We start from the raw sequence: 25,618 nt of genomic DNA on the forward strand, positions 1-25,618 counted from the left end.
TTCACCAGTTCTAAATGCGTTTAAATAATCTGGGTTTCTTTCTTGGGATTAAAGCAATAATTGATGCATCTAACTGATTCAAGGCAGAAGAAACTTTTGCAATGATGTAACAAGTTAATGGAGTCTGCATTAGTTGTTTTCATAATGAAAGTGGCCAATACTCCCAAAAAAGACAGTTGAAGAGGAAAAGTAATCATTAACCTATCATTTGCAGGTCAGTGCATATTGTCTCAAGTTGCCTTGCAATTTTTAATGCATCATCACTAACTGGTAAAAAGGTGACATACTGTGAGTTTTTAAAAAGCATATATAGAGTACAGCCTTCAGTTTGTGAATGGATTTATAGATACATTGGAAGCCTGTCTGAGAGGATTAAACTAATCTAAAACTGCAGTATTGAATTAAGATGTTCTCCAGAAAGCCACTTAACCTCCACTAGAATAGACCACTTAATGCAATGATGAACATCTTTCAAGTAGACTCTAACCCTGGCAAGGAGTAAGCTCTCCTCAAATGACAAGAGTGTTCAGAAGACAACATGCTTTATCATCATCAACAATGCAAGAATTCTGCAGTGATATGTGATGTAATCGTGAGGGCTGTATCCTGCAGCTGTGAGACGGACCTCCAATGTAGCAGGAAGAGAAATCCTCAATGGATATTACTCTTTAACTAACAGCCCAGCACTAGGTAAACAAAGTAACATCTGGTGGTATGATGAAGTGAATTACATTAGATTTCATTATCTTAAAGTCTGGTAGATGCACAATTTGTGTCCCTTTATTGGTTGGGGATGTGATTCTTGTACTGATATGGTTATACTAGTTTAAACCCTATTGCAGTTATACCAGTATACTAGTTCCTTCTACTGGTTAGCTTATTCCTCATCCTTTATGGAATTCATACTGGTGTAAGTGCATCCATGCTGTGGAAGCTGCACCATATTGGTATAGTTAATGTGCTGCAACTTTGGCATCAAGGCACAAGGCCCAACACTCAGCTGCTCAGAACTTTCTTAAAAGCAATCATGCTTGATGGTTCTGCAAATTTGGGCTAGAAGGCCTTTGACCTCTAGGTTCCTGGTTCAAATCCTGCCCAGGTTAATGTCTGGAAGCTGTTACTATCTGACTTGGGGGGGCCTATATGAAATTAATTTAGCCTTGTTCATGAATCAGGTTGCTGGCCTACCAACACTACAATAGGCACTCCTTTTTGGCAATCTCCCTGTCCAGACTTGGCTTCTCTCTCTGCCAGCTGAGGGGTGGATTGTTAGAGTAGTCCATAGAGGCTTGCACTGCCACTTCCTGCTCTGTAGTTGTTCTGCAGATAACACATTCAAAGGGAAATCCATTTAGGAAAATGTACTTCCTCTCTTGCATAAAGGCTTGGTTTAGGTCATTCCAGGTCTTTGGAATGGGAGTGTTTAAAATCTTAAGTTGTATAGGTTTTTCTAAAACATTTTTGTTTAAAATTCTTGAGAATTAAATGAAATATAAAAGAACAGACTAAAGTTACACCCAACTCGTTATGATCTCACTTAAACTTTGACCTTAAGGTTACCACAATATCAGGGTGGCTTAATGGGGTGGGTTGCATCTAGATTATGAACAAGGCCTGTGCAACTGATGCAAGATATTACCAAGTCAAAAGCCTCAACTAACAAGGAACTGAAACTAGGCAAGACTTAGTGTGTGACGTTACTGTGGTCGATGATGAAAGACCAAGTCTTTGAAAAGCATCAAGGAACAGTAATCTCATCATCCGCAAACCCCAGCCAATGAAATTGAGACTGGGCTGAGCAAGTTTAGATGATTGGTCTGTCCTGAATATTGTATCATGGTAGCTTAAAACCAATAGAAGTTTTAAAGTAAGCTAGATGACTTGTGGTAACCAAGTGACCTTTGCAGAGCCTCTCCTCCAAATGATACAGCTTTTAAAAAAGTGAGGGGTTCATCATGCTCGAGTGGGTAACTAGGTTTATTCCTCTTCTACTTCCTTCCCATATGTAATCTTCTGGGCCGACCCACGGTAAAATCTGCAGAAGAATCTAAGGGTATATCTAGGCTATGGATACGCTACTGGTGCAGGCTGCAATTACAGCGACCAAAGGGGTTTTTTGTAGGTGCAGAAACACCAGCTCCTCGAATGACATTTGCTACGTGAATGGAAACGCTCTTCTGTCCACATAGCTGTGTCTATGCTGGGGGTTAGGTCGGTTGGGGTGGGGATGTTTTTCACATCCCTGACCGATGTAACTTAAGTGTAGACCAAGTCTCTGTCCTACTTTCCACAGTGACTTGAGAGCCTGTTTTATTGAAAATCAATGAAACTTAGGCCTGGTCTACACTTAACTTATACTGGCATAGCTATGGTGGTCAGGGGTATGTGTGTGTGGTTTTAAAAATAAAACAAAACACTCTCTCCAGTGCCATAGCTAGGCCAACAGTACCCCCACTCTAGACACAGCTGTGCTGACAGAAGAGAGCAGGGAGGTGGTGGTACTACACTAGCAGGAAAAACTCCTTCTGTGGGTGTATACTACATCTATGCCGGGGGGGGCTATGCCTTAGCCTTCGCCTCTACTAAGTCACTGGAGATGAGATGTAGGCTGCTAAATCATAGGCCCTTTTGAAAATGTTACCTCCAGTCATCTTTGTACAGAGGTTGCCTTAAAGTTTCAAGTGCCTCTTTCATGATCACCCTGCCCTTGTGGTCTTGTCTTCTACGGGGCTTACACACATTAGCCTGGCTAGGGGTGTCACCGCTGTTTCCACTAACTCCTCTGCAGCACTCTTTATTCTTTTATGATTAAATTAGCAGGTGTTTACCTGCTCTGTCATCTGCCCACTCACTCATGCAAAAATCCTCAACTGTCAAAAGTTAGATTAAGTTGCTGAGTATGGCAGATGTGCCTCACATTCATCTGTGCTTCTTGCTCAGTCAGGTCAGTGGTAGTTTTCATGCACGCTTTGCTAGATACTGATAGTAATGCAATATTGTGTTTCAATGAATTAATTAAGCAACATGCTGGGGGTGGGAGTTTATCGTTCATCCTTTAAAAGAAAAGGGAGTAGTCTATGTTTATGCATCTGAATCGATGGCCTGATGCGCAGAAGGGAAGGCAATGGTAGTTTCAAATCAAGTTTTTGCCATCCCACTTCTCCTTTATAGCTCTTAAGGGAGGACCAACATGCATAAGCAGAAACCAAAGTCAGTGTAAGACAAAATATTGGTATTATGATATCAGAACTAAGCTATGGGGAAGACTAAACAGTCCCTGTTGGTACTCCACACACCAAACCCAGAACATCCTCAAATTAATCTGTGCAAAAAATGTCAAGTCTGTAAGCATCATTCCACCTGTAGGGAAAACCCCACCCATGAAATCACAGTGGCAGTCATTGCTATGTAAAATAGTTAAAGCACACTGCAACTTTCTGAGATGCCACTTGCAAATGGGCACTTGTATTTTTAGGTATTTCTATTTCTTTCACAGGAGTACAAAAGCAGGGCCCCTGCCTTTTATACTCTCTGAATCTAAAACTCAGTTTCCCTCTCCCCGTCCTCAGGTCATTCCTTTCTGTGGTCTTGTCCTCAGGCATATGAACATTCTCCCTCTCCCCCTGCCCTCAGCTACGGTCATGAAATGTTCCTTATCAAAATTATTTGGGGGTTGCAATAGTCTTGATTTTTTTTTTTAATTTCTACTTCTATAAGATTATCTTTTCTTGTGATTGGGTGTGTCAGCAGTTGTATTACACTGGTGCTGGGTCATACATCTGCTGTAAGGCAGTTTATTGCCATTGGAATCCAGTACAGTACACTTTGCGTCTGGCTAGAGGTAATGGATATGCTACTGTGTGAGAGATCAAAGTCCACATCCTATCTTGCCTTTTGATCTCTGGGGCAGGTACAAGTACCACTGAGGTGCCATTTTGGAAGGAGGGGGATAATGTTCCATGCAACTACTATAGTGTGTAGTATTGGAGGATGTGGGATAGGCAATGCTCCAGAGGGCTGTTAATTAGTGCCCTAGGCTGGAAGGTGCTGCATGGTACAGGTCATGACCGAAAGAGGAACAGGACTGTTCTAGGGCGGAGTGCTGTACCTTGCTCGGAAGTGTTTTATGACCATCTATTCCAACCCTCTGCTTATGATTAAAGAAACACTGTTATTGTCTCTAGACCCAAAAATATAACTTATGAGAATAAATCTCACACTTGTATATAGGCTTATGCCTATATATATATATATATATATATATATTAAAAAAAAAAAAATCCACACACACACACACACACTTCGGATACAGCCAATCCAGTGACATGCTTCAATGTGGAAGCAGTTCTCCATGATGATCAGGAAGGATATTTCTTCCTACTATGCAACTCGTTATGTGAATTATGTGTTTTTTTTCCCCCCTTCATCTTTCTCTGAAGTGCAAGATATTGGCTTACAATGTTGGATCTAAATGTCTCATGCTCATATGCAGAGTGGTAAGAAGACCCCATTTCTTCCATTTCAAACACTGGAACTCTGAATGAGAGATCCCCTTGGAGGAAGTGACAGAAGGAAAGGAGTCTGGGGGAAGACCAACAGGTGATTTTGTGCACCATTCAGCCAATTCACTGCATTGTAGATACGCTCCCTAGTCCGAGAAATGTGTATAGATGGTGGTAGTATTCGTATGCTAAATTACATTTATCATGCATCTCTGTCTACTTTACCTGCACTCTGCTCCTTAATCCGTCTCCACTGGGACTACTGCTAATATCCCAGTGCATGGCAACTTCAAATACCTACTGGATTAAAAACAAATCCTACCAGCTATAGAACTCTTTTTCTGCTGAGATAGGACCCCTTCCCTGCTCCATGCCACTCCCCACTCCTCCGCCCCAAAGTCACACTGGAATGAGGTGCAGGATGAGAGGCATTTAGTCCTGCCCCAGTGCCAGGTGTAGGGTCCAAGAGTGGATGAGGGACTAAATGGGCTAGTTTATACAAGTGGAAAGGGGAAGTTCCCAGTTTGCCTATGGAGTGGGCAGCACTATTTGTCTCTAGCTCTGAAATATGGAATATCATGACCTAGCAGAACTTCTTAAAATAACATTATGTATAGAAAATTACTCCAGGTTTTAAGAGATGGATGGTTAACCAAAGGAGTTTCACTACAATACTTAAAGACTAACAATTTTTAAAGAGTTACTGAACAGGTGGCAGATCCAGGATAGGTGTGTGGGCTCTGTTGGGCCTTATTTGGGATGACCAGCATAACTCTCTCTTGGCTGTCTCCCTTGGAGTATGTGGCTATTCCCAATGTATGCCAATAAAAGATACAATACCTTTATCTCCATGTCTTGTGTTTACTTCTCTACTTCCTGCTCTTTTAGAACTGCAGATTGCAGCTAGTATTCTAGTCCAAGACACATATTACAAAACTGAGAAGCTTTATTATGAATCTTTAACAATATCATATATTTTAAGCATCACATTTAATGGGGCCAAATCTACATATTAGAATGATCACAACCATACAGAGTTTCTTTATTTTGTTAGCTTTTTCTCCTTTTCCTTCACTTTCTCAATCTTCTTTTCCTGACAGCGGATCATTGAAGACATTGCTGAAAATAGCATTGAGAATAGATCACTTGAATGCTGTGTATTGCTAGATCCCATTGAGCAGAAAGACAGGTTTCAGAGTAGCAGCCGTGTTAGTCTGTATTCGCAAAAAGAAAAGGAGGACTTGTGGCACCTTAAACAAATTTATTAGAGCATAAGCTTTCGTGAGCTACAGCTCACTTCATCGGATGCATTTCCAATGAAGTGAGCTGTAGCTCACGAAAGCTTATGCTCAAATAAATTTGTTAGTCTCTCTAAGGTGCCACAAGTACTCCTTTTCTTACTGAGCAGAAAACAACTCGAGCATCAGGTTTTGACACCTGCAGCTTATACAGCCAGCATATTACACAGGCAATGCTCTGTGTTTGCTATGCCCTAAAGAAAACAAATGTGGCTTCCACTTTAGTAGGCTGATGTTTTAGTACACAAAATAGGCCTAATAATAAATGGATATTCCCTCACTTGGCTATACTGTTTCAGCTGGACCCAATGGCCTGAATTCATTACTGTAAGAAAGTAAATGGGCAAAACTCTATTGATTTCAAAGTTACTTTTTGTGGGTTGTATTGAAATTGATTGAATTTTAAGTGACTTTGGGCCAATGTTTGTAAGGTGGTGTTTGTTCTAATGCACGTATGAGGGGTTATTTTAGTTGTGTATCTTTTATACAGCTGATGTATAATACATTACTGTTACAGAAAACTTGCTGGAGTATCAAGTGGAAGTTAAATGAGAGCAAATACTGAAGGGAGAGATGACTATTTACATGAGCTGGCCCAAACTTTTCCCTGCTTGGTTTTTGTTTTATATAAATAGTTTCATCAAACAAATTCCCATCATTCATGACTTTCACATAATTTTATGATGTGTGGAAGCATTTGTTTTCCAGGTCCATAAGCACAGAAGTGAAGGGGAAAGGGAAGATAATCAGAATATGGAGTAAAAAAATGCTGATGACAAAAGGAATTTCAGCACCCAGTGATCTGCAGTCACTGAAGTTGATAGTTTAGCTGGTTTCAATGCGAGTGGGAACAGGATCAGGGCCTAATATGTCAGGTGTGATCAGTGGGCTGGCTGAGACTGCAGTTTTTTCCTGTTTTTAGAATAAGGAATAGCTGTGGAAGATCAGCTGTGGTCACTGCTGGTAAACTGTGATTTTGTTTTTAAATGAAGACTTCTATAAACAGAATAGCTTTCAATTTTTCCTGAAGGGTCAACAGCTCTTTAAAAATCCCATTTAATTGGTCACAGCAGCACATGACTGCACCCCTCAACAGCTGCCATCTTTGAAAGATTTAGGATCTCAGAGCTCAGAGTTAAAGGGCTGAGTACAGTACATTGTGGAGTTAATCTGTTTATTCTCCTAGGAGCTGGATAATATGGAAGTGGCTATTAGTAAATCAGACACATCTAAACTGACTGGAATGGACAACTGTGCCAGAGCTATGGCATGTACCACAAAGAGACAGTGGAGATCCAGTACATTTCAAAATAAATACAGTGATTTCAATAGAATAAATTCTATTACCTTGGTTTTTCATCTGTAACGTTTCCACCAGGTTTTGTAGGTTTTCCATCTTGTTCTGTAGCTTCCTACATGTGCTCCCACTGGTTTGCACAGGCTGAGAAGCTATTGAGAAAATGATTAATCACTATACTATTAGAGGTACAAAAATACATTATCAAACTAGTTGCTTTATATAGGAACCTTCAAATTACAGACTTAGTTCTAAAATAAAGATTCCAAACAAATAGGACTACTTTGAATATCAAAGAGAAAATAAATGAGATGACAAGATGATTAACATCAGTTTTTGTAATTAATCATATTTCTATTTCAAGCAAGTCAAATTTTTTTAAATGCTATGTGGTTGTGTGAAGTGGGAAGGAGGAAAAAGTACTTTAATAATACTTGTGCATAGAACTTTTCATTAGTAAGTCTCAGCTCTTTTCACAAGAGGTCAGTATTATCCCCATTTTATAGATGGGAAACTGAGGCACAGAACTGAAGTGACTTGCCCAAGGTCATCTAAGAGGCCAATAGCAGACATGGGGACAGAAGCCCGGTCTTAGTTCCTGTAAAGTGTTCCATCTACTAGGCCACACTGCCTCTGTTTGACTGACTGAACACTGATGTTCAGAAATAGACTTGAAATGTAAGGATGTAACAGCAGTAAACAAATTAATAGTTGGCTGGTGTAGGATTCAGGTTGATCAGGAGGTGGACTATGGACTAGCCCAATTTAGCAGGTATAATGGCACATGCAAATCAATGCTTTACAACTGCACAATCATAGTCAGTTTCACTTTGCAGCTGTGGCACCGGGGTAAACCACTTCTGGTCAGGAGCTGCACCATTCAGATGTGCTGCTCATTCTAAAATAAGGAGAGAAAGGAACAGATAGATGGGCGGGGCAGAGACGCAGGCACACAGCTACATAGAAAAAGCATGGAATGTGGAACTTTTCAGCTCTAGGTTACAGGTTTGAACTGAGCCAGGGCTGGCAGTGACTGAAAGTCATCCATGTCATCTGGCTGGCTAACGGTCTGTGTGAAATAAATCAGTGGGTTATGTGCAATTGCAACTGCAGAGATGTCCACCCCACAAAATTCTTCATTATGCATGCAACTAATTACTTCCTGAGCAGAGAAGCCCCTTCATGGTCAAGGCGCATTGGTGGCGGAAGCTGATGCGGTTCTGTAGATAAATGGACTTGCATTTGCCTGACTGTCCCTTGGCAATGAGTGTGGAAGTGTCATGTGCTTATGTGCACCTGCCTCCTAATTTTTAAATAAATAATAAATATGCAAAGTCTTGCAGGGTTAGCCCACTAGCGTGTTTCGTTGCTGCAGAGCCAGTCAGCCCGCCAGCAAGAGCACAGCAATGTGAGCATTCAGCGCAAGGAGGTGAGCCCAGCATGGCTATTTTTGCTAGGGCTCCTTTGCAAACACAGAGGAAAAAGCCTGAGGATTGCCAAATGTACAAGATAAAACAACTGAGTGGGAAGTGGTATTGTCAGGCTCCTAGGGGGAATTACAAATAGAGTAAGAAGAAAATGTAATAACTAACATATAGCTGGGGATCACTCCAAAGAGTAGTCTCGATCTGTTTTTTCACTGATGGCCCTATTTATTTAGGGACTTTTTGATACTAGATTAATAAAGCATTCCAGGCAACCTGAGCCACTGGCAGGTGGCTGGTACACTGGTGTTAAAATACACACCCTTCTACCAGTGTAGTAGTGGGATGGAAAAGTTTTTGTTACTTTTACTGAAGATTTCATACATATATAAAAATCAGAGAGCAAGAGAGAGGTGGTTACATCAGTATTTCCACTAGGCCTTGGTATTTCTCAATACTTACCATAGGAAATCCCCTGACTATTGCAAATACCGAGACTAGTTAACTGCACATTTTATTTAATCAGGTAAGGCAACTGACAAGTTTTTGGTTTAACTAGTAGGAGGCTCCATGGTTGAACTACCTATGCTTTTCCAAACTAGTTAGGGTCATTTCTGGGCAGGTGGATTTAGCTCTGTTCTACAAGCCGTTCATTTGGCTAAATCCTGAAAGTCTTTTTCCTCAGTCCTTAGTTAGGCAAAATTCCCACTGACTTCAATAGGATTCTGAAGGAACAAATGTATCCTTATTGCCAGACGGTAGAGGGATTAAATCCCTTCACCACATAGGAGAAAAGAGCCTGCTTTGTCTCATAGCTTCCAGACCTAGAGAAAAGAATCCTCCTGTTCTGGCCATTAAGATGTAACCATAAAGGACCTAGCTAGACATCAGTTTTGGTGGTGGTTGATCTGTAAGGAGGCTATGTCCCTTTGGGATTTGCCTTGATGACAACTGATGATGATAAAGATGCGGAAATGTTTTGGGCTGGTTGGAAGATGCTGCGCTTTCTCCATGGACTAGGAAGAATAGAAAGGACTTGCAATGAAGAGGAAGGTGAGGGTGGCTGGGTGGTGTTGGCGGCCTGAGGTCAGGTGAGATGAACTGGTGGTCTCTTCTTGCCTTAAACTCTATGACTATGACTTGGAACTGGTTGCCCTGCAACCAGGGAGTCAACATTTTTGTGTGTTTGCTCCTGATGGAAGAAGAATCATTTGCTTTTAGCTCATTGCCAAAAGGGAGAACCAGGACTGCTTTCAAAAACAACCCCTTCCCCTCAAATAGCACAACAACAACACGCTTACCAAAAGAGACCCCTTCTTTTCCCCCCATCCCTGCAATGAAGAGCTGTTTGCTTATCTCCTACTGAGGAAGAAATAGGACCGTGTACCTGCCACAACAGGAATTTACCAAAACTGTTCCCTGGCCTATGGAGAGAAGGAATTTGTTTGTTTGAATTACCTTTTTGGTCATTTTTTTTTCCTCTTCAAGTGATCAGTGACTCCTTTCTTCCCAGGAATGTGGCAGCAAATTTCTTGTATGGAGTTTTGATTGGGTAATGACTTCACGCTCTAGCCCTTCGTAAATTGTACATTGTTCTGATTTAATAAGGGAAGGTCAAACCTTCCAGAATTTTCAATGCTGTATTTGATTTTTCAAATACATTTATCTCCCTTTTTCTATGTTCTGCATTGTCAAGTACTAGTTTAGTTTTAGAAGCATTTTACAGTTTAATGTATATACAGCCAGAATGGCATTTTTACAAGCACTCAATACTGGTCTAACTCTGCTGCCATTGAAGTCAATGGGAGTTGACTTGAATGGTTAGGCCAACATTGAACGCTTTTGAAAATCTCACCCTAATTGTTTTCTTTCAGTTTTGTTAATGTTCTGGTAACTTCTCGTGCAGCTTTAATGGGATATAGTATTTTTCCTTCACTTTCCATCCTAAACTGGTATATAGTGTTAAGCATAGTCACTGTTAAACAGCAGCTGTGATACATGTCAGAGTTTATACAATATAGGAGGAGAAATATGTCTTAATATGGATTGTCACAATGCGGCCCTTCCTAAATGTGGAAGCATTTTGTCTTTTAAATGCATGCAGTGTGAAGCGAGAAAATCAGTAATAACTGAGATGGATTTCAGTAAGGCGAGCAGGGTTGCGAACTCTAGAACACAGCTTTAAAATGGAATGTCAAATACATTGGAACAAATGTACATAATGGAGTTATACTTACAAGAACTGGGAATGAAGGAGACATCTGTGTAAAAAGAAAAGGTCAACAATGTAATTTTGAGAATCACCACTACTTTTACTGAGCGAAAGGGAAGGATTTAAATCGGGAGGGGGGGAAGGGGAAACTACAGCCCACGGGCCAGATCCGGCCTGCCAGTCATTTTGAGCTGGCCTTCGAGTTCCTGCTGGGAAGGTGGGTCTGGGACTTGCCCTGCTGGGGCTGGCCCCCCCTCTGGCGGTCCAGCCGGGGAGCAGGGTCGGGGGCCGCTCCATGCGGCTCCCAGAAGCTGCGGAATGGTTGCCCTCTGGCTTCTACGTGCTCCAATGGCCCCCTCAGGCGCTCCATGGGAGCTGCAGGGGTGGTGCCTGCAGAGGGAGCAGTGTGCAGAACCGCCTGGCCGTGCCTCCACGTAGGAGATGGAGAAGGGACATGCCGCTGCTTCTGGAAGCTGCTTGAGGTAAGCGCCACTTGGTGCCTACACCCCTGAGCCTCTCTCCATGCCCCATCCCTCTGCCTCAGCCCTGATCCCCCTCCCATCCTTTGAACCCCTTGGTCCCAGCCCAGAGCATCCTCCTGTACCCCCAAACTCCTCATCCCCAGCCCCACACCAGAGCCCACACCCCCAGCTGGAGCCTGCACCCCACTCCCCTGCCCCAGCCCGGAGCCCCCTTCCCCACCCTGAACTCCTAATTTCTGGCCCCACCCCGGAGCCTGCACCCCCAACCAGAGCCCTGACCCCCCCACCCATACCCCAACTCCAATTTTCTGACATTCATGGTCTGCCATACAATTTTTATTCCCAGATGTGGCCCTTGGGCCAAAAAGTTTGACCACCCCTGATTTAAATAGTTAAATATTAAAAAGGCAAGTACGAAAATAAATGTATTTCTGAACATTTTAAAAAAAGGTACCCTCATGGATCACATAACATAACATCTGTGTATGGTGGTGTAACTTCACTGGTCTCTATAGCATTACAGTTGGGATGAATGTAGCCTATTGTTTGTAATTCACTACCGTAGTGATTAGGGGAGAGAAAAAAGCCAGCAAAGTCCTCTTGATTGGAAGAAGGGGCCATACTTACTTTTCCGGGCAGTTGTAGCTTCTGGTGAGCTACACTTCCTCAAAGATGGTCTATGGTCTGCTGAGGTACTAGGGACAGCCTTCAGGTCATCTAGCGGAGCAGTTAACAGTGAGTGCACTGGAGACCTATCTTTGTATCTCTCCTCCTGGGAGAACTTCTTTGGGGAAGAGGCATAACGAGGAGCGGCAGTGAAGATGGATGGACTGGCTAGAAAAATCGACAAAGTGCCATTTGAATAAGCGCTCATCTTCTACCCTTAATGTGAGTTCTGCTATGCAATCATTTCATAATTCTGTTCTCATCATTGCATTTTTTAATTCTTCCCATTTCCCATCAGCAGTCAACATAGTAGCACCTACCCTCTATCTAAGAAAACAGAGGGTATAACTTCTTTGCAAGTCACATGCAGTATTGATGCATGGATTGTCAACTGGAAGATGGCTTGTACCTTTTCCCTAGAAGGAGTATGGGCAAGTGTATTTCTGCCGACTACTTGTGTCTGGCACCCTTGGAGAAGCACCTGATTTTCAACAATTCAGACAGGAGTTTCAAGGTTGCTCACCAACTCAGTTTTTGCTTTACCTTCTGCCTAGCTACTTAGGAGAAGGCTTAGGACAATATTTTCAACATTGGATGCCCAAAATTTATATGGATGCATCTAAATAAAAATGACCTGATCGTAAGAGGTGCTGAGTAACCCTTACTCCAAATGAAGTCAATGGGAGGTGCCATTACTCAGCACCTCTGAAAATCCAGTCCCTTATTTAGTTGCCTAAATATGGAATTAGAAGCCTAACTGTAGGCACCCAAGTTTGAAAATGTTGCTTTGTAACTATGTAAGACCACTTCTGTTAACAAATACCTGTTATGGAAATTTGTTTTGTCAAGTGGAAGATATTCATGGAGAAAACCGTAATTTGTAAAGTGAAATCACTCTAAACTGGGAAAACAGCTAACTGGAAAGCCCTCCTCATCTTTTCAATTCTTAGTACATGTGCTGATGTCCCTCTCAATAGAATTGACCTATTAACAGTAAAACACATATGATGAAGCACTGTGATAAGTGCTTTAGAGATTTTGTAAATAGCTCCTGCTAAGAGACACTTGTAAAACTTATCTATGAAAATACACTTGTTTCCTGTCTCTATGCAATTCTGCTCTGTCCCAAGCCATGCCTACTTGAAACATGCATTCTTTAGTGCAGCCCGGGAAAACTCACCAGGGGGTGTGAAAGACAGGGTAACAGTTTGGTCCTCAAGATCCGAAACATGTAAAGTTAAAGGCTCCCTGCAAGCAAAACAAGGGCAAGACTAGCATTCTATTCTGAAAGTGCCAGGCTGAGATTTTGCTAGAGTAGCTAATCTCCACAATGAGAAAGTGAAGAGTTAGCATGCATTCTAGAAGTCTCATACACATACATGAAAGGTAAATGGTGTATACAGGGTTCAAATGGGCTTACTTGGAGGAATGAAAGAACCATTATGGCCTTCTCATGCATTTAATTCTCATGCAATTTTTAGCATAATGTTAAAGCTAATGGTCCAGCCTCACATCTGGGTGTAGGTCAGTCTGTCACTGGGGAAAGCTGTACAGGTGCAATGTGGCCACAACCTCTCTCCCCACAGAGGACTGCTGGGGGGTGAGAAAGTGTAGACCAGCAGAGGGTGATGTTGGCTGGAGAGGAGGAGATGCCTACGTTGCTGAGAGATGTCAAAATGTACCACATTTAGTGAGCTGTCCCTATATAGATATTTACGTGCCCTCCATAAACATAGTATCCAAGAGTCTCTACTGATGACTTGACTGTAACTTAAAGCTGCATGCCCCCAGCTATGTTAGTACCACAATTTGAATGCTTCGGGCTTGATCCAAGTCAGCTGAGGTCAATTTAAGTTTTTCCCACTGACTTCAATGGGCTCTGGATCAGACTCTTGTACAATATGGGGATTTCTGACCTTTTGTATAGGTCCATATATTTAGAATACTGGGTGTAGTATGTTATATAAAAAGGTTAACATAAATAATTGCAGTTAGTCCACAGAACGGAAACAAAACAAATAGAATAGTAAGGAAAACACACCACACAAGCTCTACCAGGAGAGTAACCAGTGGCCCAAACCCTGAAGTCCTTGCTGAGGTTTTACTCCAGTCTTAATTCCCAGGGAGAGTTTTGCCTGCATAAGGATGGAGTAAAGACTAAGGTGCTGATCTTGCAACGGGTTCCATGTGGACTGACTTCTGTGCCCAGGAGGGCCCTGCTGAAGTCAGTGTGGCACTAGGCAAAGATAGGGGTCAGTCTACAATGGAGCTTCATTAGACTGGATGGAGCTTTGCCTGGATACAGGAAGTCTGCCCACACAAACCAAATTGCAGGAGCAAGGTCTTACTGCGGACTTTAGGGTTAAACCCAGTCAGAAATACAATTGCCAGAGCTGTGCAGTAATCTTGCTGTAGAATTCATACTGTAAGTGGCGAGGATTGCACAGAGGCTAAATGAGTATAAACTCCAGCATAGTGACATACAGGTAATGATGCTAACACAACAAAACATTGACATGAAAAGCTTATTTCAACGTTTCTGCACCAGCTACTTCAGTGCTTTGGATATTGGCAGCATTTGAGTGGTAATCCTTTTCCATTTAACAGTGCTATTGTATAAATAGTACATGCAATAGTTGTTTTAATTAGGGCATACATTTTATGAAAGGACAACGTAACAACACCGGTAGTTGTTCCGAACATATGTCATAATGTTCTATGTAAGCAGTAATGACAAGCATTCTGTTTAAGATAAATTTACTATACACAGTGGGCTACAGGCATTCCTCAAGTAACAGTCGTAGATTTACTCCTGGCTGTCTATGGCACAGTGTATTTGATATAGAACTGTTCAGGTTCACATCTAGGTATGCTTTCCTGCTTTTGAGTTTTCCTTGTTTGAGGACTCTTATCTTACTAGTAATAAGGCAGGTAGCATGCTATGAGACAGTGAGATCAACATGCATGCTCTGATGTTGCGGTTACACGAAGTATAGATATGTAGCAATTCAATTGCAATACACCCATTAAAAACAACAAAGTGGCTGGGTTTTTTTGTACTCATGCATATTTATATTCACCAATCATTTTATCAAATAATAACCTACTGCTAATTATTTTCTCTTGACCTTTTGCCAAAGACAGGTTATTTTATGGCAGCAAAAAAGGAAAAATTGAGGAAAAACTACTGCTTTGTCACAGAAAATAGATTGATGAATCTGGACGGAAGGCTTTACAAAGATAAAAACATAGCCTATAAACCAGCACTGAGATTTTTAATTCAATGGCAATGCATGGTGAATACTAGAACAGAGAAAGCAGATGATTGCATCAGTCATTTCATAGGATGATTCAGTGTATAGATTGAGAACTGATTTACTGTATTACTAATGTCAACTGAAAAATAAGGGGTTTGTTTTGCAAATAGTGTGGCAAGAAGGACTGATACATGCCTTCCAACCAGTGTCTGGAAAACTAGATCAGATAACCTTGCTTTCTGATATTATCCTAGTATTTTATTTGAAAGGAAAGTTCCTTTATTGTTTTTTCTCTCGGCTATGATTTAGGGCTAGATTCCAATGTCCTAAGTCATGCTGAATAGTACCTTACTCTGCAAACAGTCCCATTTTAAATCAACAGGACCACTTGTCGAGTAAGGTGTCACCTAACATGAGGAGGGGTATCAGAATCTGGCCCTAAATGGATTTCTGGAAATATGAAATTGGTTTATGATTTCTGGATTCCCCTGGTTTTCTGTGTCTTGATGCTAACATTTCAGAGATGCAGAGCTTGATTTTCAGAGATGCAGAGCTCCTGCTGATTTAAATGGGATTTGTAGCATATCTGAAATTCAGGTCATTAGTACCTGGCATTTTAAATCTACAACAAGCACTTTTGGGGCCTATTTCTGAAGCAGAATCACCATGAGGAGCCACTAGTCCACACTAACAACAATCATTTAAATATCATTGCAGCAACTTCATAATGCCACACAGGTTTTAATGGAACTAATTTATTCCTGGTGTGGTGGCACTGATTTTAGTGGGGTTGAACCAGGTGTAAATCAGCATTCATTTGGCCTGATCATATTTGTTATGCTCTTTCTAAGAAGCATCCTGACAGTGCTTCACATATAATACAGCATTGAAAAGCACAGGAATATCTCAATTAACAAATCCTTCCCATCCTAGAAAATAAACAACAAAGAGATAGTGAGATCAACATGCATGGTCTGATGGTGTTGGGGTTACATACAGGGAACTCGGTTAGGTGACATCACTTCTCACCTGCTGAAAGTATCCTGCCCCAAGTTGCCTTCAGGAGCCGAGTCCCTCACGGCAGTGTCTCTGTATGAAAACACATAGGCCAGTTAGAATCCTTTGAAGCACTACCATCAGGACTACTAGATTTCCCAGGATTCCCAAGATGCAGCAGTACACATCCTGATATGAAGAAAAAATTGGTAATGTTATATGTATTCATCAAGACATTTACACATTATAATGGAAGTTGGGGGGACTGTCACAGGTTGGCTGCCCTTTGTGGCTAGGTCTACACTGCAGCTGGGATGAGCTTCCCAATGAGGACAGAAAGACAAGCTCGCTCCGCTCGAGCTAGCATGCTAAAAACAGCAGTATGGCCACTGCAGCATGGACAGCAGCTCAGGCTAGGCACCCAAGTCCAAACCTACCTGATCTTCTGGACCCATACTTGGGTAGGTAGCCCAAACCATCACTTGTGTCACCCTGGCCACACTGCCATTTTTAGTATGCTAGTTTGAGCTTCGCTTCCACATCTACCCATTTGTAGCATGCTCCCTACTGCAGTGTAGACATACCCTTGCGGGGGGCGGGGGTTGAGTTCAACTATGCCAGTGACCTAGCAGCTGTCTATGAGTTAGTCCCGATTTGGCAACTTAATTATACCTAGTGGCCCCAGCTGTGAAAGGGTCAGGAAGAGACTAGATAAGGAGGAAGGAGAACTCAGTTAGGGAGGACCTAGGACAGAGGTGGTAGGAAGTACCCACTGCCTGGGAGGAGTCTGGGGAAACAGACTGAAGAAGGCAGCAGGGACAGAATTAATCCCTGTGGTGGGGCCTAGAAAAGGGACAAGGTACAGAGAGACAATCCTGGAGGGGGTTGGCATTCTGGCAGAGCAAACAGGAACTGGGAGGACCTAGGGAGAAGCCAGAGGAGAGGCTGTCTTAAGCACAGGCCACAGGGAAGCAGCACCAGGGGCTTTGAGGTTGGAAGTGTTCCAGGGAAACTGGTGGGTAGGATTAGCTCAGTGGTTTGAGCATTGCCCTACTAAACCCAACATTGTGAGTTCAATCCTTGAGGGGGCCATTTAGGGCAAAAATTGGGGATTGGCCCTGCTTTGAGCAGGGGATGGAACTAGATGACCTCCTGACCAACCCTGATATTCTATGAAACAGCTGCCCATCTGAAGAAGCAGACCTAGCTGTTTAATACCGGGTCCCTGAGCTGGAGCCCACCTTCAAGACCTGAGGAAGAGGTGTGCAACTCCAACATAAAGATTACTGAGCCCAGGCTGAGGACTGAGCCTAAAGCGTGGGATGAGGAATAGCCCAAGTGAGGGCAGAAAGATCTCTGATGTTGGGACATTTTTGGACTTTAGTTGTACTTCTGTCATCCTGGAAGGGGTCTGAACTAGAAAGGACTTAGAGAGCTGACTCACAGACAGAATCAGGCCACTGCAGGGCCAAAGAGATGACCAATGGGGGCACAAGAGGTGAAAACCCCGCAGGGCCTTGACCTGATGCCAGAAGTGCTATGGTGGTGAGTTCAACTGCTTACAGGCCCCCTTAACATTTCCTCTTTCCACCTGTAGCAGCTACCTCTCAGGGCTTGGTGGGTGTATTGTGATAGAGCATGGAACCCACTGTCCTTCCCATCTTCAGCAAGTTTACAGCAGAGGCTGATTTTTCACAATAGCTGCTTTAGAAACTGTTAATAGTTCTATCCCTGAACTTGGTATTTCCCAGCACTTCCTTCCCTGGCTACAGCCTCACAAATCTGCCTGCAGCCAGGGCTTTCCCTGGGGAATGGGGGCATGCGGCATCTGGGCCCTCAGTGCCAGGGCAGGGCACAGCCCAGAGAGCATGCAAGGAAAGATACTATGCAGTGGAATCTACTGTATTAAGCTCCTATTTCATCCAATGATGAAATTTTGTCAAATTCACGGTCATAAAAAACACATCATGGACCATGAAATCTGGTTGTTCCCCCCCCCCCCACCGGTGAAATCTCGTCTTCTATGTGATTCTACCCTACACTATATAGATTTCAGGGAGGAGACCAACGTTTCTCAAATTGGGGGTTCTGACCCAAAAGGGAGTTGCTGCGGGGGGGTCGCTGTATTGTTACCCTTTCTTCTACGCTGACTTCAGAGATGGGCGGCCAGAGAGCAGCAGCTGTTGGCCAGGTGCCCAGCTACAAAGGCAGCACCCCGCCAGCAGCAGCACAAAAGTAAGGGTGGCAACATCATACCATGTCATCATTACTTCTGCACTGGTGCTGGTGGTGACTCTGCCTTTAGAGCTGGGCTCCCGGCCAGCAGCCGCCGCTGCCCAGCTCTGAAAGCAGCATCGCTGCCAGCAGCAGCACAGAAGTAAGGGTAGCAGTACTGCCACCCCCCCCATAACAACCTTGCAACTCCCCTGCCCCCACCCAACTCTTTTTAGGCTCAAGACCCCTGCAATTAAAACCCAGTGAAATTTCAGATTTAAGTAGCTGAAATAATGAAATTTACAATTTTTAAAATCTATGACCGTGAAATTGACCAAAATGGACCGTGCATTTGGTAAGGCCCTCGTTATGACGGTCAAGACTCTCAAAAGGCTTGATGCTGATGGCGCTGATTTCTGGTTCAATAAAAAACAGCTACTCTACCAAAACAGTAAAAAAGTGTGAGAATGGGATGTTTGGCATCTGAGACTGATCTGACAAAGCCCCAGTTTTACATACAATGGGAGAAAAATAATTCTTGAAATAAGGAATATATTCTAATGCAAAGTCATGAGTGATGATCATCTTTACAAACTCTCTCTCTATTTCTGGATCCAGAGCATCAGGCTTTTACAAGTAATGCTGGTTTTGATTTTTTGTTTAACATGATCTATGAAGTCATGGTAGTATGTTAAGAGAAACCATTTGCCTGTCTCCTCCATGACAGGATACTTCCATAATACAGAAGAAAGGAGTTCACAAATGATCATAAAATCTGAAATGCTTACATGAAAAGTAAATAAACAAGACATCACTGGGCTGCAAATGATGCAGTCATTTTCTAGTTCCACTACCATTATATCCATATATCATCCTTAGCCTGTGATATGGATTCATTAGACCATGCCGCGGATACTTTGCCTATCTTTTTAATTTGGGGCACCATTCTCCTTCTACACTCTTATAAGCAACCACTACTCCACTCCCAGAAAGCAGCATTTGAATAAGGGCTGTTGCATGAGCAATATGGCTAATTTCTCTGGATACCTTGAGTTCACTTCTAAACCCAGGTTTCCTGTACAACGGCATCCTGCACTGCCCCCAAAGCACTTGAGTGGCGTGATTTTCATTTCAGAAGGCTATATACATCCAGAGTAATTTACACTTTTCTTACATTGTGTTTCTCAAGGTGGCTAAAGATAACTCTCTCCTGCCATCGCTGTCATTCTTACTGAGAACCATGGAGGGGATCTCATCAATCGTACTTCTTAATTCCTGGAGAAGCCGCTTTAAATCTCGCAGTGGGTCCTCCTTCACAATGGCTGGCTTGGGTGGCATCTGAATTAAATATTCATTTATAAAATAAATGTTTAAAATGGCATTTTGCTTTCCAGAACCTATATATATCCAGCTAAAGATAGACATTTCTTTTTTGTTCTCAATTATTAGACTTTTTAACTCTATTTTAGAGGAAGCTATCTAGAGGGTTGATCATGAAAATTTGATAATTATCAAAATACTTTATAAGAAGTGACTATACTATGTAAGTTAATAAGCTGTCTCTCAGAATATTGTAAAGAAAATCATAACATGTACATACATGTATATACACAGTACTGGATATAGATGTAAATTTTTATATACATACACAAATACTATGTTCAAAAAACATTATTAAGGTTGCAAAGTTAAGCACTCAAAAGTTAGGAAATGCAACCTTAATTCAGCCCCCTGATGCATATGCATTGTAAAGCAGGCTTTAATGACATGATCACAAACTATATTTTCCACAGAACATCCATCTCATTCAGTGTACATGATGCATAGTCCTCTCTTAATGACAATTAAGTTACATTCAATATTTATTAAATTTTATTAAATTCAATATTTTGTTTTCTCCTGATTGTTCAATGGGTGGCCCTAGGCCTTATTTAGTGAACCCTATTCAAACCCGGCTCTGAACAGAGAATTATTAATTTCCTCATCAGCTTTTTTCTGGTGCTCCTCACTACAGTATCTGATTATTCACTAACAAAAATGAATTCATTATCACAACACCTTCTGTGAGATGAGGGGCTGGTATTACTCTCATTTTACTTATGGGAAACAGAGGTACAGGGATATTAAGGTTAAAAGTTTCCACTAATTTTGAGTGCCCAATGTGAGACCCCTACGACCTGATTTTTCAGATTACTTAGTATTATGTAACACTTTATATATCTGAAGCACAACTCAGATCGACTTCAGTTGCAGCTGTGAATGCTCAGCAATTTTGCAAATCAAGACCCCTGGGCTCAAGTCAGGTACCCAGAAAATGAGGCACACACTTTTAGAGTGCTTGAGCTGCTCAAAGAAAAGGTTGCCAGAATTCTTTTTAACATAGGCAAAACAATGTATTTTTCTCTAACCTCATTCTTGGAAATAAATTAAACTGTTCTGGCTAAAATTTTTTTTTCTTCTTAAAGTATTCTTGAAACAGACACCCGATATAAAAAAATTTCAGCCCAAATGGTTAAAGTTTGGCAAAGTTATAAGCATCTAACAATAGGAGATTATAATGGGAAGTGTCAGGCAATCTTAATAGGTGGTGCTTACAATGGGTATGTCTACACTACAATTAGACATTCACGGCTAGGCTGTGCCAGCTGGCTCGGGCTCACAGGGTTTGGGCTTGCAGGGTTTGGGCTTGTGAGGCTTTTTAATTGCAGTGTAGACATTTGGGCTTGGGCTGGAGCCTGAGATCTGGGACCCCATGAGGGGAGAAGGTACCAAAGCTTGGGCTCCAGCTTGAGCCTGGACATCTACACTGCAATTAAACAGCCCCTTAGCCAGAGTCAGCTGGCACTGTCCCACAGTGGGTTTTAAAATTGCAGCGTAGACCTATCCAGAAAGGCCAACTGCATCCTTGCTGTGACTCCACTGATTTCATTGGAGTCACACAATTGATATATTTTGCTCATATGCTGTATATACAGAAAAAGGGACACATTAGAAAGTGAAGTTTGTTGGTAACAAACTTTTTTAGTGAATGTCTCCAAGTGATATAAGGCAAAACTTTGGTCAAAGCTTTTTTATAATTTCCTAGCTGCTTTGCCTGTTCTCAGAAAACTCGGAGATAGGTAACAGTTTATGCAGACATTCAATGGACAGAGCAAATAGACAATTCATAGGCTAAAATACACAAAAATGCCTTAGCTGCAAAATTATGGCCATCATTTAGTGATGTTTTCTCAGCTGTGTGAAAGAGAAACTAGCAATGATGTAAAAAAGAAAAGGAGTACTTGTGGCACCTTAGAGACTAACAAATTTATTTGAGCATAAGCTTTCGTGAACTACAGCTCACTTCATCGAATGCATCCGATGAAGTGAGCTGTAGCTCAAGAAAGCTTATGCTCAAATAAATTTGTTCGTCTCTAAGGTGCTACAAGTACTCCTTTTCTTTTTTGCGAATACAGACTAATACGGCTGCTACTCTGAAACTAGCAATGATGTAGAGTGATCAAACCATTTCTTTTCTGAGAAAGCAATAAACACCTTTTGCACTGGAGTTACTACAGTTCTCTCAATGGTGCATTAGTATTCTCAAGTTAAATGTCAGCATTTGTTTTACACTGGACCCAGCAAAGATAAAGCTGAACATACTGTAAATATACAAGGTCCAATTCTATTTTCATCTGGCCACACCCTCTAGGCAGGTTATTCTCACACAAGGGAAGGGAAAGGCTGTGCACATGGCCCTTTCTACAGCACTGCAGCCTGCTACCCACTCCCATCAATCCATGGACACTAGTATAGCTCCTGCAGGAGCTGTGCTACTGGGGACTCCCCTGAGCCACAGCTGTCTCTATAGGAAATGTGAATTTCCAAAACATAAAGAGTAAAGAAGAAAAAATTACTATAGATTTTATCGGCAGTATCTTATATTTCCCCATGGGATTGGTGGAGACAGTCTGCAACTTTTGGCCCTGTACCCCTCCCTACATGTGGAGCCTGTAGGGGCATGGAGGGGGCATGCCATGAGCACATGCAGAGGGCTGAAGGGGCCTTAATTAGGTGCAATTCCTATTGAGATCAATGGATCTGGGTGAGGACAGAATTGGTCCCACAGCACATATTTACTGATAAAAAATAAGGTGTGTGCATAGTGATTGACAAACCCATACTCTGTTGTGTGTTAATGATCATGGGCTTGATCCAATTGCTACCAAAGGTAATGGAGACTCCCATTTACTTTGGTGGGAGCTGGGTCACGTCCTATATGGAGAATCATATAAAAACTATAGAGAAGAAAATAATGGAGAATTGTTTTCTGCATAAGACTTCAGTTAAATATATAATTTAGATGTATTTAAAAAGAAGGGAGGAAGGTTACATAATCTAATATTAATAAAAAAACTGTCATAAACTAAAAGGGAAAAAAAATCAGAGCAGCCAGTATGGGAAGAAACTTTTAAAACATTTTCCTGCAGAATTTGCAACCCAAACATTGCAGGATTGTACTGGTACATGAGAACCAGAAAAGGAAATTGGCTGGAAACTGGAAATCTGACTAGTCTTTTCTCACTGTCTGTGCTGAGTGAGTTTCAGAAAACGCACACCATAAATGGTGAAAAGTAAAATGTATTTCAATGTAGTCTTTGTTTCAATATTTTAAAGTGTTATTAGTGACACAGGTAAGGAAATTTGTTTTAAAAAGCTAGCTTTTATTCTCCAACTGCTAAGATAGTCTTAGCTAAATAAAAAGAAAAGAAGTAAGTCCATAATATGAGAAGTTATAGGAAATGAATGAATCCTGGTAGGTAAGAATCCTTTTGAAAAACCCCAACTGGAAATTACATCTGGTTTTGAACTTCAGAACTGCTCTGTGTCATGCTGACTTCACAATCTAGAGCAGATACTCACGTGAGGAATGAAGCCTTGAAAGGCTTGGGAAGATGGCACGTTAGAGTGGGGATGAGTAAGTGGCAATGATATGTGGCGTGGCTTTCCAGAAGTAGAACCTGATGTATATCCTGGGCCCTGCAGCTCCTGCCAAAGAACAGTAGTCAGGTGTAAGCAGACAAAATGGTGTACAGACTAAAGATTTTTGGACAGGGACCATCTTTGTTATGTGTTTTTTACAGTGTGTAGCACAATGGGGCCTTGGTCCAAGATTCTCAAAAGTGAATAGTGACTTTGAGTGCCTCAACTGAGACCCCTTTAGGGTTGTCTCAGGTTGGGAACACAAAAATGGAGGCACCCAAAATCAATAGTCACTTTTGAAAATCTTGGCTGGTCCATGTCTGGGGTTCCTATGCAGAATAAAAAACAATAGGATCACACTGACTGCAAGGAATCCTGAATGGCAGCAGGCAGTTTGATGCTATAAAATATGGTCCCCAGTGTAGTCCTATAATCTACTTTACAAGGCACACACAAATTAACCCTTTTAAACCCATTAGTCACACACACTTCCAGCAGTTTGCTTTGTGCTCAGAATTCCATGTATTGATGTGATGGTTACAACTGTTTTATATCTGGGATCCACTCAGGGGTAATGATTCTTAGGAGCTGCCACAGGATGGCTCACCCCTTAAAGGTTGGGGTGAGCCAGGCCTGATTATAGAAAATGTCATACATGAGAGAGAACAGGGTGATTGCCCTATAAAGAGCAGCAGGAAGCTGAAGTGGGGGGCGCATAGCATAGCGAAGAGAAACTGCAGAGTGTGCAAAGACCTCATGTAGGGAAGGCCCTGAGACCAAGGGAGCTGTGACAGAGAGCAGCCCAGGGACCAGGCAGCTTCTGTGGAAAAACATGGATGGAGTCTGGGCCTAAAGGCAAGAGCTGGAAAGCTAAGCCCCAGCTAGGAAGAGCTGGGAGGATGGGCTGTGAGAACAAGCTGGGACAGAATAAGAGCTCTGGCTATGAGAGAAGACACCAGAGCTTAGTATGGACTCTGATGTGGTGATGGGCTTTATTTTGGGACCCAGCGATGGTTAAGAACTATTTCTGTTATTGAAGTGGCTCTAGGCAGGGGTGATAATACAGAAAGGAATTGATTCTGCTACTAAATCAGCCCTAGGCAGGGGTGATGTTATTCTAGAAAAGAATTGTCCTATTATTAAGCCAGCCACAGGCAAAGGGTGGTGACATCCATGTGAAAGTTGTGTGCAGTTCTTACAGGTCCTACAAATGGGGCTAAATGGATCAGTGTGCCTGTAAAGTGACCCATAACCAAGACGGGATGCTTAGTAGATGGCCATCCTGCTATAGGAGCCACTACAAAACAAAATTGTCCCAAATTTTAATGTCAAGTTAAATAACTTATTACTGTTCTTGGTGCATTATTCATTTTCATATATAATTCAATAAAACTCTCAAATTCTAATTCACCTGAAACTGCCAGAAAATTTTGGACAGAAGTCTTAGTGGACAGAAGTCTTAGTACTTGTCACAGAAGCATGGTGCCAAAGCATTCCCATTACAACTTTAATTCATTTTAAGTCATACCCTAATACTTGTAAAATACTATTCCATGTGAGTAAGGGTAAGTGATATCAGTGGCACCACTTGTGAAGGGGTGATACTGAACCTGAGTTAAGGGTAACAGATAAGAACCCTTGGGCATATGCTGAAGTAAAAGGAGGATAGTATTAAAACTAGAACCAAGAGTAAATGCCTACACTTTTCAGTCCACATATTAGCTATAAAGAACTTACTTTTACATCCAAAGTGTGTTGTAGTTTGAAGCGCATAGCTTCTTGCTCCTGACACTGGATTATGCACTGACATTCTGCAAATTGCATAGATGCCTGCAAGAGAGAATGAGATTTAATTAACCTTTTCTTTGTTTTCTATTAAATGTTTTTAATCCTTTCTCTCTAACAAGAACAAGGGGCCCTACAAAGAGACATTTTATTTGTATAATGCCAGCAGTGTGGTAAGTGCTTTCTAGAAATATAAGACCAGATGCCAGCCCTGCAGTGCTTCCAAAGGGCAGCTGAATTGCCATATGACCCTAGTAGCAATGATACTCACACAACAACCTTAAGGAAAGGAGATATTCCTATTGGAAAGAATCCTGAACACCTATGGGATTTAGTAATCCAAGTATATTAACTGGGCAAAGCCTTCTTCAAGGCTTTAAAATGGATGAGGGGGTGAAGTTGGTGACTGGTCTGGAATCTAAACTCTGTTAAATAATACAACTTGTTATATAGCAGAAAAATGTGATATATGCAGATATGATAATACATATTCTTGTTCTTTAAATCTGTAGCAGGAAACTAA

At 41.9% G+C, this 25,618-nt stretch overlaps 1 protein-coding gene across 1 annotated transcript in view; it reads right to left on the bottom strand.

Annotated features, from left to right (window-relative positions):
• Positions 1–5,487: 5,487 nt before the first annotated feature.
• Positions 5,488–25,618, bottom strand: part of CCDC158 (coiled-coil domain containing 158) — a 50,846-nt gene continuing 30,715 nt past the window's right edge. The window contains exons 16-24 of the mRNA XM_043513459.1: positions 25,048–25,140; positions 23,251–23,376; positions 19,523–19,686; positions 16,168–16,227; positions 13,062–13,129; positions 11,843–12,049; positions 10,759–10,782; positions 7,148–7,249; positions 5,488–5,621 (exon numbers count right to left, since the gene is read on the bottom strand). Of these exons, the coding sequence (XP_043369394.1) occupies positions 5,545–5,621; positions 7,148–7,249; positions 10,759–10,782; positions 11,843–12,049; positions 13,062–13,129; positions 16,168–16,227; positions 19,523–19,686; positions 23,251–23,376; positions 25,048–25,140 (921 nt within the window). The 3' untranslated portion in view covers positions 5,488–5,544. The remainder of the gene's footprint in view (positions 5,622–7,147; positions 7,250–10,758; positions 10,783–11,842; positions 12,050–13,061; positions 13,130–16,167; positions 16,228–19,522; positions 19,687–23,250; positions 23,377–25,047; positions 25,141–25,618) is intronic.

This window comes from Dermochelys coriacea, chromosome 4 (genome assembly GCF_009764565.3).
Source record: "Dermochelys coriacea isolate rDerCor1 chromosome 4, rDerCor1.pri.v4, whole genome shotgun sequence".
Taxonomy (NCBI): domain Eukaryota; kingdom Metazoa; phylum Chordata; order Testudines; family Dermochelyidae; genus Dermochelys; species Dermochelys coriacea.